Below are 19369 nucleotides of genomic sequence, written 5' to 3'. Positions count from 1 at the left end.
GGGAAAGGGATTATTTTTTGGTCTGGTTTGGTTTGGTTTGGTTTGGTTTGGTTTGGTTTGTCACAGGTTTTTCTCTGTGTGTTTTCACAAAACATGCAAACACTCAGGTGAATTTAGACACTTGGATATGCAAAGAGCTGTCTGGTGGGTTTTGCAGCTCTTTCAGCAGAGCAGGTGTGTAACTACCACAGACATAACTATTGTTTCAGTGCAGGTGGAGAGAAATCTTCAAGCCAAAGTGCTCTTCAGAGCCCAGTGCTAAAGACATGGCACAAAGGGACCTTGCCAGGGAAATATGCTGTCTCGCTGTTTCTACTGCGAAGTATTCTGAATAGTCTTGTCTCCTGGAGAATTAGAAGAGCAGGAAACTGAAAGGGAATTGGTTGACTTGGGAAATACCCTTCTCATGACTGAGGAAAACCATCTAGTGTTACTTCATTACTTTTCTGTGATGAAGTACTTTTAATTCATATCAGTCTAGTCTGCTTTTCTGCCTACTTGCCCTGTGACTAGGAAAATAATCTGTTGCCTAAGAGGTGAATCATGCTTTGTGAACAGTAAACTATCATCATCATCATCATGGCTAGGCTTTGCGAACGAAGATTTGGGGAGGGCTCTACCCATGTTTGTTACAAGCACGCTGGTGGCTAAAAAGGCCAATACAAGATAGACATGTCCGGTTGCAAAAGGCACAGCAGAAAGACTCCTTAGGTGGTATATTCTGCAAGACGCGATTCTTTCTGCGTTGTCTTTTCTCCTCGAGAGTGATCCTGCGTGTGTTCTCAAAGTCATCAGCAGCATTATGGATAGTGAGTCTCCAGACCTCCCAATTGGAGGCCAGAGTAGACCAGTTATGGTGATCAATATGGCCAAGGCTGAGATGTTGTTTCAGGGAGTCCTTGTATCTTCTCTTCGGGGCTCCTCTCATGCAGCAGCCAGTGGCAAGTTCACCATAAAGCAAGATCTTAGGGAGGCGGTGGTCCTTCATCCTGGAGACGTGCCCTGTCCAACGCAGCTGTGTTCTCAGTAACATGGCCTCAATACTTGTAACTGCTGCCTGTTCTAGAACAGATGTATTGGTCACATAATCTGTCCAGTGGATGTTTAGGATTGTACGGAGGCAGTAAACTATAGTAAACTATAAAAGATGTGATTATGTTATCAGAAGCATAAATACATGAATAACACAAATCATCTGAATAACTCCACTGCTGCTAGTTGAACTATCCAAGACTTAGTTCTAAATGATTTTATCTGTCTAATTAAAATTTCCTTTCTTTTCTTTTTTTTTTTTCCTTTTTTTTTTTTCTCCCCTGGAGTGTCATGTGAAGTATAGAGAAAACAATAAATTGCATCTCCTTCACATTTTCCAACAAACACTCTACCGAAAAGCTAAGGAAGAAAATCTTCCTTTGCCATAATCACATAGCCATGGTCAATGGATGGTTTCAGCATTAAGTTTAAGGAGTGCTCTGCACATATCTGTGCTCTAAGAATTCTTGGCAGTAGTTGAATAGACTAAGTTTGTAAAATATGCTTTAGGAAATCAAGTTATTTATATAAAATACGCTTTCACAGGTATCTCTTGAAAGTAGGACTACATTTTTTCTACTTTGCTGGTAAATATGGCCACCTTGATTTATGTTTGTATCTCTGTGTAGAGGAGATTATTGTAACAGACACAGTCAATTACAATTAGCACATCTGAAAGGAAGGGTAAAAATTCAGAAAAAAAAGAAAAAATAATATAGATAAATGGATGAGGGCTCAAGAAAACTACCTGTGTACTGTGTACTTCTTATGTAGCCTTGTCATAACCAAGCCATTTAGACTCCACTGCCTTTTGTTTAAAGGAAGGAATAAAGAAAAAAGAAAAGGCAGACAAAACCAATTAAATAAAATCCTTAAAATCTTTTCTGCCCTTGTCGGTCTTGCTTAGGTAGGCTATCAAGCAATTAAAGAACTGATCACGTAGAATTTTAAGAAAGCATAACACCTAACCTAACCTCTGGGCAAGGTTATAGTGCAGGTAACACTGACAAGAGATACAGGTTGACTCTATGCTTGCACTCTGAGGCATCCAAACGCAAAAAATGCTTGCTAATGAAGCATGAAGTCTCGTGCTAATTCTGCATGAGACTCCAACTCATGCAGAATGAAAGTTGTCAAGAAGGTGGTGCAATATTACCATGGTTCCTGTTTCTTTGGCTTTCCTAACAAGTATCAGATATACACGGAAGTTTTCATTACAATAAATTTGCGTGAACTGAAAAGTGGTATCAGGTTGCTGCATCTGGCTTAGCTTTAGAAGTGGAAATATAGTAATGGGATAAATGAAAGGGCCACCCACTATAAAGTGTGGGTAACCAGTATAAGGAAAAAACCCCGTATTTAGTGGATATTTATTCTGAAGGCTGTTACAAAGAAATTGCTCTCAGTCTGATGTAGTGCCAAACACAGAGGATTAAACTTCTTAATGGCTTTTTGTTGACCAACATCCAAGACATCTAGGAACAAAGAAGAGATTCCATAACTCCACATAAAGAATATTATTTTCAGACAAGAAAAGAGTGCTTGAAAACATAAGTTGAAAAGATAGGATAAAATGTAGCAGTGAAGAGGATAAATACAAGTCTTAGCTGAAGAATAGGTTATTTTGAGGGTGGAGAACAGATTTACAGTTAATTCATTGTTAAATACTGGAATTCTAGGTAATTGCATGCTGACAATGACTAGAATAGGACAAGGTCCATTTTGGCTTAATTCAGAAATTGCAAAAGATTATTCTGCTTTGAAGTTTTTGGGGGTTTTTTGGGTGCCTTTATCAAGAAGTGACTGTCCCCTACAGTGAGTCTGCAATTTTTCCCCCTCTTTTTTTTTTTTTTTTTTTTTTCATTTTTATGACATTATGTGGCTTTTTCTACATTTTTTTTTCTGAAATCCTACCATTCTGTTTCTTCTGTGTTATGGTCACTGCCACTAAAGTAAGTCTTGCTTGAAAATGGAAAGGGTCCCATAAGATCGAGAAGAGGGTGTAGTTGAAGTACGTCTGGAATGAAAGATGGTCCCTCAGTGACTATTGCAGACTGAAACTAAGAGCAGTCTCTACTAACTCAGGGGCTGCAGACATAAATGCAGTCTGAAGCCACCCTGTTCTTGCCTCCTGGATTGCATGTGCTCAGCTCTCTCTTCTGAGAATTGGGATCTGGGTTTGTTTGAATTAATAGTGAAGTCATTACACTATGTAAATATGTTAGTGTTCATCTGGTTTTACTCACAAGTTATTCTTGCCTTGCTGTGCTGCTCCTCTTTTCTTGTTTGTGCAAAATTAACCAGAAGCATTTTAAAAGAAAAGGGAAAAAAGGGTAAATAGTGTTGAAACCTTGATTGCTACGTTATTTACCACAGGCTGAAGTTTGGTAGGCAGCTCTAACTTAATCATTTAATAAGAGTACAATGACATTTTTAATGAAGCTCTTAGTGGTCCTTTCCCTTTCTGTCATCTTTGGCCTTCTTTGAGTAAACTGTGATAATTTGCCTTAATAACCTAGTATTAAAATTTTTTATTTTACTCTTATTGAGGAGTCGACTGAGCAGCAATATAAGTCTACACACCTTGTGGAGGTTGCCTGTGCCCTCAGGGGGTTGTGAACAAGTGGTTTTCCAGGACAGTTGTATTTTTGCAGGTAGTCCCACTGCATAAGCTCCTCATACAAGCATAACTGGTCCTAGAACAAGGAGGAGCCGTGCTCTCATATTATAGTTCTTCCTGTTGTCACAAAAAGAAAAGCCCCAAGTTACATTATTGACTCATCCTGTTTCTCAGTCTCACTCATGCAGAACAATTGTAAAAACTGAAGAACTATTAACATTTTTTTTCTCTTTTTCCTTAAAACTCGTGGACTTCTGCTGCCATGTCTCTGAATGCTCTGAGGTGCATGAGACTGGAGAGTGGGAGCTGGTGCAGATGTCCCAAAGTTGTTTGTTTGTACTGATGTTAAATCTGGAGTGACTGATTTTTGATATCTGAGGTGATTGGGAGTTCAAAGGACTTGGGCCCTCTCAGTTCCCTTCACAATGGAGCAGTCATAGCCATCACGTTGCAGAGGAGGAAAACAGGGAAGATGTTTGGAATATCAGATGACAATGGTGGTTTCTGATGCATAAAGAACTGAGATTGAAAAAGGCATACGAGCCAGGTGTTCTCACATAAATGACCATCAGGAAGGATACAATAATGCTGACATTTGGTAACAATGTTAGATTGCAGTCGGCAGTCTGCTGAGGTGGAGACTGCAGTTCATCCTTCTCAGACATACGGCATCTGCCTGTCTCTCTGGCTGACAAGAACTCGTGTTTTCAAGGTTGTCCTTTTAAATATGAGGACCAGAGAAAGTGCATTTTGAAAAATGGTGTCTTGAATGCTTTGTATTCTGCAGTACAAACTATATTTTACAAGGAACACATAAGAGGCATTTCCAGGGTGAGGATTGCAGATGCTGCACAAATGTTTATAATCTGAGAGCATTCTCTCCCCATGCAATGTAGAAGACAAAGGAGAGTTTTTGCACTGAATTCAGTAAGACAGATTTTCTCCCTCAGTTTTATATATTTTGTGAATGTTTAAAAGCAAAGGCAGTTTACTTGCTTAGTAGGTATACTAAAGAAGGTAAAGCTGTCATCTCATTTTTCTGGCTGTGAATACATGCTTGGAGAGATGGCTCTCAATAAAAGCTTCACCTTGAAAGTATGTCATCATTTGGGGATGTTCAGACCCAGGTGTTAAACAATAACTTGGTGTCAGTTCCCAGCAACGTTATTCTACACCCAACCGCAATATCTGAGTATCTACCTCTAGTTTAATGCCTGGCACTTTAGGAGCCATAGGATCTGCTAGCTGTTTTCATCTGGATAGTATTGCTATATTAATAAAAAACTCCACACTTCTAGAGCTAATAAATCCATAAAAAAACCTCTTTGGCAACCCATTGTTCATCCCTTGCAGCAAACATGTTGATCAAAAAGCCAGAAGAATTTCACTCTGGAAAAGATAATAAATAGCCAATTAGAGACAAAACTAAAAAGCAAAACCATCAGAAAAAGGGGTGGGGAAAAGGCAAACATAAAAGGACAAGAACAATCTGCTGAAAAGGCTGGACATAGAACAAAGTGCATGTTAGCAAGTCTTTATTCTTTGAGCAGCCTTTGGTGATGCATTTGAAAATGACGTAGAATCAAGATCTAGAGGCTTCCTGTCACATTGATCTAGTACTACATTGTGGATTTCAAAGATGACCTAACATCATTTTGATGGTCTGTTGTAATGCTGCTGCTGGTAGTTCACCAGACAATATGAATCATACACATTGAGACAAAGTCTGCCAAATTTGGGGTCAAACTGACTGTTCCCCAAATTTTTGTACCTTCTTTAATTATGTCTTCTGTAAGGCACCAATTCTGTGGAACAGGAAGCTGCCTTCAAAATCAAGCGGTGTAGGTGGCTCATGGTCTCTCCAAATGTTGAGAAGAAAACATTGTTATGTATTCTCATGGCCATGACATGAGGTAGAGAGGTAAAAAGCACCTGTGTATGTACACTGTGCATGGGACAGGAAACACAATATGCTTCCTTTGAGATGGCAGGATTCAGGATCTAAAGTTGATAATTTTCCTTAAAGATGGGGTAGAATAGGAAGATTCATAGCTGTGCTGCCTTGGGGACAACAGTGTATATGCTGTGTTCTGGAGACTGTTTGATGCAGTTCTGTGACATAAACAACATACATCTGTGTCTATTTTGGGCATAGTGTGCTGGCCTTTAAATTATTTGGAAATATAACTCCTTTCAGGTTTTACATAGATGAGGAATTGAAGGTGAATTGAAGGTGAATGAAGTTGAATAAACTAGTAAGGTGAATTACTTAAAATTTTATACTTTCATATCACATGTAAAGTGCACTAAATTAAGACAAATTTAATCGAGATAATAGTATCTACCCAGGAATTTAATTGATCCACTTGCAGTCTTTCGCATTACCTTCCTCCATATGTCCTTCTGAAACCAAGGCCAGCTTTAAACAGATACTACCTCCTCCCAGTAGGACACAAAATGTAGGTAGTTCTGAAAGAAAAGGTGTGAAATTGTAAGCTGTTGAATAAGAGGTTCTGCTCTAGACCTAAAATGTTTTTTGAAATCCATCATGTGGGCTAGGAGATCACATAGGGTAGGAGTAAGATTTAATTCAGGAAAAGTCTTTGAAGGTTTTTTTTCTGTTGCACTGGAAGAATTGCCACTCACACGTTAGTGTTAACTACATGAAACAGGTCAATAGACCTCCCCTGTTTATTTGAAAGTGTTTGACTCTCCTACCAGATGCAGCTACACACTCCCCCTGAGCACAGTTCCCTGCACCACTGCCTAGCTGGATGTTGTTTTTCCATGCCATTATTGTTGGGACAAGAAAACCTGAGACAGGACCCAAGGGAGCCCTGCAGCCTATTGGTTCAGAAGGACCTCAGTGAAGTTTGTTTTCTGGTTGTTAAGATCTGAGTTTTCTTTGGCTCTAGCGAATCATGAGAGCTGGACTACTGCATATTTTAGAAATGTTCTTCCCCTGGTGGTCTAGCAGTGGATTGAGAATTATTTTGAAACATGCATATTTATTGTTTAATAATGCAGGCTTCTGGGGCCATTATCCACACAGTTTAAGTAATGATCTTTGGAAGCTGTGGTATATGTATCCATGATGTAGCACTCTGGGAATCAGACCTCATGGAACAGCAGTGTTGTTTTAAGTTGAAGAGTTAAAAATAAATTATCTGTAGAAGAAAGTGCCTGTGCCTAATCCAGAGGCTGATGATGCTTTTCTCTCTGGATCTGGCAGAGAAGTGGGCCATGGGTGTATTATTTTAACAAGAAGAAGGTTTGGTGAGAAAAATTGAATCCTTAAACTTGTTATGAAAGAAGTAAATCTGTTTCATTGCAACTACTGTAAGTTTTGCTTTCAGGAATGGCCTGTGCCACAGCAGTCACCGACAGTTGAGAGTTTCTGGTTTCTCAGTCTGAGACAGGATCCATGTCTGGAGCTGTCTGAGAGCACAGCATGATTTCCTCTGTGGGATAAATTAACCATGGCTTTCTGCTTGCGCACAGTAAGATCCCTCACTATCATCTATGCCTATGTTGAGCTAAGAATAGAAAAGAGCAACATCAGCAGTGCTGTGGGAAAACTACATTGCTCCAGATGGCTGCTGATAAACTCTTTTCTCATTTGGGATTAATAATAAAATAGTAGTAAATAACAGTCATTTCTCATCCCCATTTTAACCTACGTTTGCTAAGTAGCTAGGAAAAAGTTAGGCTGAAGTTTGTCAGTTATATGTGAATTTGTCTGGATACCTAAGAAGCTATTAGTAAGAAGCTTAATTGCCTTGCAGGGAAGGAAAAAAACCCACAACCCACGAAGAGCTGGGAGTTCGTTTGTTTCATTTGCTCTTTTATTAAAAAGCTTTGAATTCCCCTCTTATCCCCTCCATTTTGCTTTATCACATTCATGTGGTTCTGAATGAAGAGTTCTTATTTCCATTTTTACAAGGGTTTGTGTCCTGTGAGATCACATTAGGTTTTCTCTTTGACTTTCATAGGCAGGATCTTCACTCTGTCAAGAGGCAAGTGGGACAGATCTTACATGTGATGTATTCATTTAGCTCTATAAGCCACATGTTGCATGCAACTGTCCTACCAATGCTGATTTGTTAAAAGCCAAAACAAATCTGAGATCCCAACTCAGAATCAGGCCCAGCTGGGGAGCCAAACAATTTCTTGCATTCTTTGTAGTTAGTTTTGACAGCAGGCTATTTAGTTATAGCATGTGTTTGCATTTCCTAATTTATTGGCATGCTTTTATTTTGGATTACTAATTCTTTAGAGAAAGAGAAAGGCAAAAGAAAACATGGCATCCCTGTGGCTATTTCATATGTTTGCTCTATGGGGACCAAGTCCTTCCTCAGAAAGATAATTCTGTCCAAAGCAGGACAGGAAGGAGAGACTCTCACCATGACTGAGGTGGCTGGTTGCTTCATTGTGTCTGATGGCTGTGCAATATTAAGCAATATGCCCAGGACTAAAGGACAAACAAGATCTATGGTTCATCTCTTAAGTGGAGGTTGGAAACTCTATCCTCTTGCCTATAGTTCAGGACAGTTTTGATCATCTAGCTAGCATATCGGCTGTAGAGAGGTCAGCTTCAACCGCCTTTACAGTCATTAATTTAAAATTTACAGAAGTATAATTAATTGAAATGTTTTTTGTGAGTAACAGACTGAGTTGCAGTTGCATTTGTGGTAAGCTGTCTCACAGGCATGGTATGAATATAAAAGATTTTGTAGATGTAATATGAAAGATTTTAACAGCAGAAAAAGGCATTTTTGTTGTATGTGGTAGCATAACTTAGTGACACAGGTATTTACATAGGATATTAATAACTAGGGATAGTATGTACAAGACTGAGTAGTAGCCTAAATTAGATTTCTAACTCACTGGTACAAGTGAGTAGGTAGGAAGCAAGACCATTCCTGGGCTAATGTGTGCGTCCATTTTCTTGAGTCACTTGTCCCACCTTTGCATTATAGCTACTGCCTTTTTGCCAAGTGAGAGAGGATGATGGATTGACCTGGTAGCTCTGTAGAGCTCTTACTTTCTGGCTGTACAACTAGTTGTGGCTTTTCTCCTGTTCTTCAGCTCAGTCCCCAGTATCATCACAGGATGATTGTATGGACCAAAGCTGGTGGAGTGTCCAATAGAGTAAGTGCAGTGATACTGTCATTTTGTGGTACATGAGACTTCAACTCTCTTACTGAGTGCTGCTCTGCATCCACAGTAAAAGGGTAATGCACAAACTCCATGCTGTGTCTTCTGCTGGGAGTGGTAGCAGCCATGATCTCCTACCAGGACGGACTCTGCACTTAGACTGTATGACGTGTTTAAAAAAAAGCAAGTTAAATGCTTCTGGGGGAGTCACTTCTGGTATCTGTTCCACCAAAACACTTATTTAGGCACAGCTCCTTCCTCTCAATGTTCAAGGTGGTTCTGAAGCCAGCAGTGTCTAGGGCTGCATGTGCTAGGTAAGTGATAACACAGCCTAGGTAAAAATGCCAGTGGCTCTTGCTGCCTTCCACTGACATAGTTTGCTACTACAGCATGGAGCAGCTTCAGCGTAAAAGTGAGACTTCATAATATGAACAAATGAGATCCTGGTGACTAAGACACTGGCCAGGAATACTGTCTTCAAATATTTGCTGAAGGCTATGCTGAAATTCAAGGCCTTATCTCCCAAAGCTCAGTAAAGTATGTCTACCATCAGTCTCCTCACCCTTCAGCACATTACGTCTGTCTTACTCTCCCCCTCAAGTCATTATATTTTATAGTGCCAGACAGAGAGACTCAAACTGTTTGACTTAGCACAATAGTCTCACCACTTAGTATTGCTACAGCTTTCAGCGAAACTCTGTGGTTCATATGTGTGATAGCAAATGACTCTAGCAAAAATATGAAGAAAACCTCATTGCACTGAAAAAAGGTGCTAAATGAGATCACCTCTATCAAAAGGGGAAGACAAACATAGACATAAACCTCACTGCTGCACGCTTCTCAAATCGTGGGAATGACATTACCCACTTAGTCACAAAATCAATACAGTCAGTTCCTTATTCAGCCTTCCTGCAAAGTTAAAAAGAAGATCTTCAGTAGCCTGGAAGGACTTGTTGAACTGTAAAAATCCTCAACTTTTCTCTCCTCTGTCAGCTACATCATTTTCCTTGAGTATTTCTGTCATGCAGTCTTGGAATTTTGAATATAGATTCAGGAAGAGAAGGAAGGGAGATTTATGTTCTCTCTCTCAAAAAGAGAAGTTTAACTTTTCCATTTTGCTGTGACATGACTGACAAAGGTTAGTCTTGGTGGACTGATATAGGCAACATCTTGGCACAGCATGAGCAGCACCCATTTCAATACCTAGTCTGAATCCTCCAATATTGAAAAAAACACAGTACATCTTTGCTGTACGTTTTTTGGACAAGCATTCTGTATCTCTTATACAAGGATACAGAAGTAATTGGAATGCTTGAGGAAAAAACATGTCAGTAAACAACGCTCTTGATCAGACAACACATTCTGAAAATGTGACTCATTATCACAGGCAAATCTAGTTTATGTCATGCTATGGGTGACTTGATTGCCTGTAATCTGGGATAAAAAAATTAATTAAGACTGTTTAAATGCAGCTTCAGGGAGTGCTACATATTTTATCTCAGTTTCATCTGGTTTCCCATGATATCAAAGCTGTGTTTAGTGGATAGAGATTTACAACCAGAAAATGATATGTATAGCTGAAGTATGTGAAGGAATGATGTGCCTTATAGAATTAGTTATCATTGCTGGGGAAATAGAGCTGGTTTACAGCTTGCTTTTTCCCTCTCCATCTGGGACTGATCTGTGTCTTTGTGTTCTATATAGGAAATGTTCTCTGCAATTCTCTAAATGTAAAGACTATGTTCCAAGCACTGTGTAGGAGATTTTGAAAACCTTGACTTATGCATAGACAATTGTTGACATGTACGTTTTTACAAGTATGTTGTCTTTATCTCTATATTTACAAAACAAGTATACCTAGATTGGCTCAGCAACTGCCAAGAATAAGAAAATTATGGGTGCATTTTCCCTTCTGTTAGTCAAGCCAATGGACACACTATATTATTTTATTTTTGTGTTTTAATAATGAATGCTACCCAGCAATAGAATTTATTTTGCTGGGAGCAGAAATTATTCCAATGAATGTTGGAATGCAGGAAGGAGACACAAGGCTATGTAGGTATTTTTGTTTCAAGCTCCCTGTGATTGATAGCTAGGCTAGCAACAGATGGTGGTTTTGGTAGATCAAGGCAGTTGACGGCATCAGGCATTTGCAAGAGGGTTTTTCAGGTAGCTGGCTGGCACCTGATCTTTTGGGGTTTTGAATGGACTTGCTAGTTGTCTGAGCTACATGCAAAACAATTTTTTTTTTTTATGTGCTGCGGTAATTTGCCTTAGGTAGGTCAGTATTTTTACTTATTTTTTAATTTAAAAGGTATCATCTTTATTTAGGAGTGGCCTCTAGATTTGGAATAAAGGTTGAGTTGTGTTGCTTTTCTTCGCAATTTTTAATATCAAATTGTCTTTTGTTACTTTTACCATTCTTAAAGCCAGAGCTTAGAGTTGACAATTAGATGCATATCTTAAAATATCTTTTGCACATCACTCAGCTTAAAAGCCAAAAGTAAAACAATTGCTAGATATGGTATGTGAGAGTATTCATTAGCACCACTAAGGATCAGGGAACTCTTTTTTTAAAAAGCTATTTGAGGAACCAAAATAAAACTGCAAGTAGGCTTCTTGTTGACAAGTTGCAGGTGTATACCACATGACCATACTGGAAAAAAGATGTGGTTATGAAGGTCTTGATGACAGACAAGGGTCTAAAATGCCTTCATCTCCAGGTTTTAGCTAGTCCATCTGTTTTTTATTTGCATTTTCCCCAGTTAGCAGAGTTAGTATTTTCCAAGCTCAATATAACCATGCACAAGTCTACATAAAATCCTTTTTTTTTTTGCATTGTAAGATACTTAGGTTAGTAAGGTATCTTTTGAATAAGGGAAGTCTTACTTTTATGGTAACTGTATTATAAATTGTGAGTCAGTTTTACTTATTTCTTTCTGGAAAAATTAGGGAAAGGAATGATGAGATTGAGGGAAGAGTGCTCTAGTTCTACTTTGCTAGAATAGGTAGAATCTGCTTATGCCTTAAGAGTACCAAAAAGGTGCGAGCTTGTCTTTTATTGATACTCCTAGCTTACAAGATCTGGCCTTCTTTGATGTAATGAAGTAATGAGGCAACAGCACTTCGGAAATATCCAGCCAGGACTTTTGGTACTGTAAAGTAAATTTTGACAAAGAAAGCAACTCATGAAGTCACATGGGAAATGGCTTGGTTTGCCCTTCCACTACTGACACTGGAGAAACTTGTTTGGTTTTCTTATCAAACCTCTTGTTTCTTCTGTGATTCTCAACTGAATGGCATGAAGATAGAGAAACAAGAGTTTCTCCATCTGAAAGAACAATTTTCAAAACAAATTCTCAATGACCTCAAAGTTTTTCTTTTCTGAGAACAATAAAATCAAACCTTGATTTAAGATATTATTATTAGAAAAATAATCACCCTACACTGAAAATGAGTCAGTTGAACTTTTTGTTTGGGGTGAACAATTAATTGCAAGAATCATTTTGGAAACAGTAAAAGCAATAGTTTGATTTATTTAAAATACTGGATAAAATTAGTTGAAAAAGCATAAACATAATTTTCCAGGAAGTGCTCAAAATTTATTGCCATCTTTTTTATCCAAACAAATTCCTTAAGTATAATTTTGAGGAATGGAAAAAAAAAAATCTATGATTAATTTAACAGGCAGTCAAATTAGATTCAGACAGCATAGTTATAGCTGTGTGGGAGTCAGCAGAAGGGATTCTGGAATGTGGCACTGTGTGTTGTTACATCTCCTTCAAGCATCATGTCTTTCCCTTTTGTAGGAACAAACTTTTCTTTCTCTGTCTTTATGGGAGAATGCAGTACTTTCACCTCTTTGGGATTTTTTTTGTTGTTTTTGTTTTTGTTGTTTTTTTATTTTTGGGGGGGTGGGTGGGTTTGTTTTGGTTTGTTTTTTGGGGGGTTTTTTTTGGTGGGTTTTCTTTTTTGGGGGGTTTGGGTTTTTGTTTTCTTTTGGGGGGGGGGGTTCTTTTGTTTGTTTTTTGTGTTGTCAGTTTTCCTGTAAGTTAATGCTGGTTTCGGTGAATATGGAAGAATTGTATACATGTGTATCTGCTTGCAGGGAATTACACATACAAGGCATTTTGTGCTCTATAAGATGTTCCATGCTGCATATCATAGAGTGGTGTGTAGCAGGTGGCAAGGACTATACTAAGACCATAAGCAAAGTAAAGGTTATCAAAGAGAAAGGCTGACCAGCGATGTTTGTTCACTTCCAAGGAGTCCCGCTGTTGTAGGCCAGTGGTGAATAGTTCAGTTGCAAAGACATTTGTACCAATGTGATGCAGATATTCACTGTGACAACAGTGAACTTATTACCAATCAGTGTGTTTGAAAACTGTCAAAGGAAAAATGCCTCTTTGGAGTTTAAAACAAAATGTTACCTAATGGAGGGTGTGTTTCAGTATATTTACTGACTTTTATGGTTCTATTGATTCTTCATTGTGGAGTTTAAAGCACTTGTCCATGAATCAGAGGCCTGAATCCACAAAAATACAAGATCTCATATGCCAACATATGTTTGAGGCAAGAAGAGATGAAACCACACGAGCTGGTTCTATCTCCCTTATTCTTTAAGCTGTTGACCAGCAGTAGTGTGAGCTTAAAGATTGCTCTGTGGCTGCAGAGAAGCATCCCTAGCTGTGTCTCCCAGCTCCCACAAATTGTTATCTCAACTATCAGTTTCTTTATTTGTTTGCAGGTTTGTTTGGTGGTAGTTTGTTTTCCTGTTTTTTTGTTTGCTCGCTTGTTTTTTTGCAGATCTTTTTTGGTTGTTTTTTTGGTTGGTTGGCTGATTGTTTTTTTATGGGCTGTATACATTCATTGCTCAAAGGACTGCTTGACTGTAAATCTTTCTTTTACCCACCAGGCCTATCCTTGTACTAATGACAAGGAATGTGAAGTTGGGCGATACTGTCACAGTCCTCATCAAGCAACGTCTGCATGTATGGTGTGCCGGAGGAAGAAGAAGCGCTGCCACAGAGATGGCATGTGCTGCCCTGGGAATCGCTGTAACAATGGTATATCAGTCATTTCTTGGTTTTCCTTTGTAAAAGCAGCATTTTGATAGCATCTATTTCTCCACGTGTTCCCAGCAACAGTATTTCAGTATTTTTTTTTCTGGGTGACACCGCTTCTTTTTCTAAACCAAGAAAAATTTTCTACTTCATTCCACAGCACCTAATTTTTTTTAATAGTGTTTCTATGTTTAGGGCTTGTGTACTACCTGACTTTTTCACATTTTGTGGTGGGGAAACCCAAAAATGCTGCTGCTGCCTAAAATCACAGCTCTACATTCAATGTGGTTTGATTCATTGGAAGACTGCACAGAAGTTATATTTTAAGGAAGAAAAGGAGACTTGATGAATCCTTGATCTACTCTCCCTGGGGAGGGTTATAACCATACTGTTTGCATTTGCACACTCTCCTCTGGAGACTGGAGAGAGGTGTCTACAAGGAAGTCTCCAGGTGCTCAGACCATAAAGCCAGAGTGACAGCGAGACTGTCTGACAGTGAATGAAGCGGAGCTGTGGTAAAGTTAAGTGCCAGGAATCAGAAACAAATGTGTGATTAGAGCTGAGCATCACTGAGGCCAAGTCCTAGTGCTTTTATGGTCCTGATCCTGGTCAGTGTATGTCTCTGTGTTGCTTTTCCTCTTATTCAGATCTTTGAGTGATCACCTTTTCCTTGCAGGTATTTGCATACCAGTAACTGAAAGCATCCTTACACCCCACATCCCTGCTCTAGAAGGGCCACGCAACAAGAAGAATGGTCATTATACTAGCAAAGATTTGGGATGGCACAACCTAGGGAGGCCGCGCTCCAAGCTGTCACACATAAAAGGTAAGACCACATTTGGATTACACTGCTTTGTTCCTTCATGTCAGGAATCATGCTATTGTTCCTAAGATACAGCAGTGTAAACCAGAAATTTCACAGGGAGTGAATGTCTGTTGTCAGAATTCACAGCATGACTCAGAAAGTGATGTAATGTCAACCAAAGTTCCTGTGATTGAAACAGCATCTGCTTTCTTCTCTGTATCAGATGTGGACTGACAATCCATTTTATCAGTTGCGCAAGACTGCACGCATCGTCCTCTTGTAACAGCCATGTAATTGAACACTTGTAGTTCTGCTTACAGTCCCATAGCTGAATTTCTCCTTACTAGGTCTCAGTACTTCCTCCCCGGAACCTTCCTAATTAATATCTCTCTTGTGCTTAGATCCTTCAAATAGCCACAAATGGAAAAACCACCTCTCCTTTTTCTGAGTTTCATTTGCATCAGTCTGCACTCCATCTGTACTTTCTTGTTTTCCCGTGAAATAGTAAAATAGTTTGGTTGCTCTTTTTAGGGCACGAAGGCGATCCCTGCCTACGGTCATCAGACTGCATAGAGGGACATTGCTGTGCTCGCCATTTCTGGACCAAAATTTGCAAGCCTGTGTTGCATCAGGGGGAGGTGTGCACCAAACAGCGCAAGAAAGGGTCCCATGGACTGGAGATTTTCCAACGATGTGACTGTGCCAAGGGGCTGTCATGTAAAGTATGGAAAGATGCGACCTCCTCTTCTAAATCAAGACTTCATGTGTGCCAGAAAATCTGAATGAGGATTGGGAAGACAGTAATAAGTGATTGTGGCTTTATGTGTTTAATGCATTATGGCATGGTGGAAAAAGAGGACTGCAAATGGAAGTGGAATGGCTAAAGTAGAATAAGAGTAAAAGTCACAGCAAATGCATTTCTTTGCGAGCTGGTGGTAGACGCAAGTGTAGCTGGATTTCATTTCCTGTCCAGTTCTTCTGTAAATAACTTCTACAGTTTGTGGGAAATGCTAGTATGCAAACAAGTAGAGTGGAAATGAATGTCACTTACCTTGCTGTATTGTCCCGTGATGTTTCAGGAGTTCAGTGTTAGGGCTAGAGTGGGTTTCCAGTGTGGTAATGACTGCTAAATGAATTGTATACATTGTACTCCATAGGAAGCAGTGCATGCCAGGAAGACTCATCCGTCAACACGTGATTAGGCACATTGCAGGTGTAAGAAATTGAAATAAAGTTACTGTGAATGTCCACATGCCCTTGTCATTCAGGGCTGACACTTCAGCAGAGAAAGCACTCCTGCAGGACAAGAGTGCTATGTTTTGCATGCCCTTAGGAAGGAGGTAAAAACTTGCCATCTCAAAATTTCGAGAAAGTAGCAGTTTCTCTAAGAGGAGGCATTTAAACTGGGTTTTGTTTCCTGTACATGGGTAAATTGAAACTCTTTATGTAGTTCAATGTCATAGTATGACACTTAATCACTTGTATTTTCCTCAGTTTACTGCTAATACACGTTGGGTTGAACAGATGAAGATAATATGTGTGCATGTTGAATCCAGAATTATATATAGGCAGTTCCTCATTAGTCCTAAATATACTTTCCTTGCCTAAGCATTCTTGCATTATAGACATTTCCAAAGGAAATAGCAGAGTGTTGAAGTGCCTAACACGAAGAGCTGTGAAGTTCTTTCTTGTTGCTGTTATAATAGATGATACAGACATTTGTTGAGGTGTTCAGAGCATACTGCTACAAACTCAAATTTTTACATTTTATTAGTAGCAACAGGCTACTGATGGCACTCAGCAGCAGTATAATGGATTTGTTCTTAGAGACAGCAAAGAAAATGGCGCTGGGTCTTGTGAACATCTCCTCTCCTGCAGAAAAGGAAGTAAGAAGAAGGTATGATCACAAATGACTTGCTAAACATCATGTGATGTCACAGCATACCAGCCTCCAGCATGTATTCAGCCTGAACTTGATGTCCTCTCATTCTGGAGTGTTCTGCCAGGAATGATGGAAGTACATAGACTGTAGAAACAGCTGCCAACCCTATATCGTTTGTGTACTGCTTAAAAAATGACAGCCTCTGTCCCTTGCCTTGTCTCCCAGGTCTTTTCAAACCTTTTTAGTTTTACTTATTTGCAAGTATTCCTTTGTATAGACTTTCGTTAAGAGAACAATATTACTTTAAAGAAGCCTGAATCTGTAATTGATCTACTGCTAAGTTGTAATTATCCATTTATAATTATCCATTTTCATATTCTGTAATACAACGGACTTTTCTGTTTATTCAGTTCTGAACAATATGGGTAGACCAGTATGCAGTTTAACTTTGAAAACCATGTCACCATTACCTGATATCTTTTGGCACCAATGGGATGCTTTAAAGCTATAGCTTAGCTACACCACCAGATTCAACCTTCCTAATTAGAACACAGACCTCAGCTACATTGCCCTTATCTTCCATAAGAGTCTGAATAAGAAGAGTATTTCACACACCACTTTCCCTACTGGAGTTAGTTTTTATTGACCTAGAGGGATGTTCAGAGACAGGGGCTTCTGTTTTTTAAGTCTCAGTCAGAGCTTTATCTTGGAGTCCTATCATTGCAACTCTGCTTATTTCGGAGTTTTTTCAATGTAACTGGAACAGGAATAAGGCTCAGAAATTTCAAGATACTAAAAAAGTCCAGGAACCAATTTTACAAGTTTTATTTACACTGACACAGCACATACTCAGCAGAGGAATTTTAGAGCTCTCATATTCACTACATATAAAAGAAAATGAAACCCAGTCTGAGCAGGGGGGTTGCAGAAACGGGGTCTCAGAAATTTTTAGCTCTTTCTATCAGTGGCCTATCCCTATTTTGCTCTTGCAGAACATAGTTATTTGGGATAATTTATTTACAGGAAATGTTTAATGAGATGTATTTTCTTATAGAGATATTTCTTACACAAAGCTTTGTAGCAAAATATATTTGCAGCCTGTTGACTTTAATGTAGAAAAATGTATAATAAGATTAAATATATTAAATGTTCTTTCCCATTCCTCCCCAAATATTTTACCCATGTTCTTTTCCTTTCCTGCTGCTTAAAAAGAACAGTTCTTTCTGGAAAAACATGCAAATCAGTTGAAAAAAACCCCCACATATATTTTAGCTATAGGAGTAAAAGCATCTGATTGTTCTTGTGTCTCAGAGCACTATATGGGCTGAGTTTTGGTAAAACACATGAAGGTGATCTTAAAAATCCTTTTTCATAGTTTCTACAAAACTGGCTTAAGTGACAACTGGGGTCAATTTACACCAAACACTCAAGAATATGTTTTGAAAATAATGCACCTGTTTGCATAATGTAAAATCAACCAGGTTAAATAGGAAAGATGTCAAGACATGTTTCCTGGATAGTGATACATACCAGAGGGACTCATGACAGATAAAGGTAATATTCAAGTTACACAGCATTTTGCTATAGGCTACATACAGCATGCAAATGTGCTGCTGCAAAATTTATAACTGTCAATTCTGAAATGGCAAATTACAGCATTCAGCCCTAATAACATGAAACAATCCATGTGACACAACTGAAAATACTGTTACTAAAACCATCCAAGTTTTGATCCCAGGAAAACTCCTGCAGAACGCAATAAATATTGCAAAATAATGGTTGTGGTTATTGAGTAATTGTCTTGATATCTTTGTTACTTATTTCTGGTAACCCTTTACTCAAACAGATGCACATTTGGAGGATGGAATGGTCTCCTAATCACACTAGTGTTTCTATAAAATGAAAAGTTTTAGCTACTGTTATTTGCAATATTTGATGGGTAGGCCTTTGAAAATTCTAACACTTAGTATGAACATAATAAGGTTGTGAGCATTTTCAGAGCCCAATGACTTCAACAGAGACTGCCAAAGCCTTCAGAGATTTAATCTGGGAACAAAAACAATAGGCATAGGCAGTTCCTTGCACATCACAAATACTGAGCCACATAGCTGAACTGAGTAGCATGCAAGCAGTTTTGTAAGACTGAAGTTTGTTTAGAAGCCATTCAGTTACTGTTTTGTGAAAATATACATCAGTTTGAGAATAAAAGAGCAGCTAAATTTGGGGATAATTGCTCTCACTCACTATGTCACTCATCACAGGAATTAAGAATGACTTTGGCTCAGTAACATTTCAGAAATCTGCTGCCATGACACAAGAACAGAAGATGTTGTTGCTGAACAATTCAAATACTTTTCCTATTAGCCTAGAATAGCCTCAGCAATGCAACATCTCTTTGGAAATACTTATTAGCTTTCCTAAAAATAATGGATTTCTACTCCATAACAGCGTATATTTGATTTACAGTATAAAGTGGGCATGTATCTATTACTGTTCTATTTGCTTTGTCTCATATTGTTTGCGACCTATAGTATTTATGACTTTTAATATTTTTTAATGAAAACAATTAAAATTGATTTATCTGCTTACTTCTATACAATACTTTCAACATCTAACATCTGATAGCATCTGACACCTAAACAACAATTCACCGGAATTCAAGCCATCTTCTGCATATTCTGATTTTCCTGCTCATTATCTCAACAACAACAGGAAAACTCTCATCAAACACCATAAAATATCTTGGGCAGAGGCTGAGAAAAGACATTCCTAAACTGCTCCTTGTCACCAACCTCTCTGCTTTTGCTTGA

At 38.7% G+C, this 19369-nt stretch overlaps 1 protein-coding gene across 1 annotated transcript in view; it reads left to right on the top strand.

Moving 5' to 3' along the window:
- The window catches only part of DKK2 (dickkopf WNT signaling pathway inhibitor 2), a 44433-nt gene extending 25286 nt beyond the window's left edge, over nucleotides 1–19147 (top strand). Inside the window, exons 2-4 of the mRNA XM_027734668.2 lie at nucleotides 13725–13875; nucleotides 14549–14698; nucleotides 15209–19147. Coding sequence (XP_027590469.1) covers nucleotides 13725–13875; nucleotides 14549–14698; nucleotides 15209–15459 — 552 coding nt within the window. The 3' untranslated portion in view covers nucleotides 15460–19147. The remainder of the gene's footprint in view (nucleotides 1–13724; nucleotides 13876–14548; nucleotides 14699–15208) is intronic.
- Nucleotides 19148–19369: the final 222 nt, after the last annotated feature.

Source organism: Pipra filicauda, unplaced genomic scaffold (assembly GCF_003945595.2).
Source record: "Pipra filicauda isolate LSUMZ 115617 unplaced genomic scaffold, ASM394559v2 scaffold17_size4572894_pilon, whole genome shotgun sequence".
Lineage (NCBI taxonomy): Eukaryota > Metazoa > Chordata > Aves > Passeriformes > Pipridae > Pipra > Pipra filicauda.
This window is presented reverse-complemented; position numbering and strand designations above follow the sequence as displayed.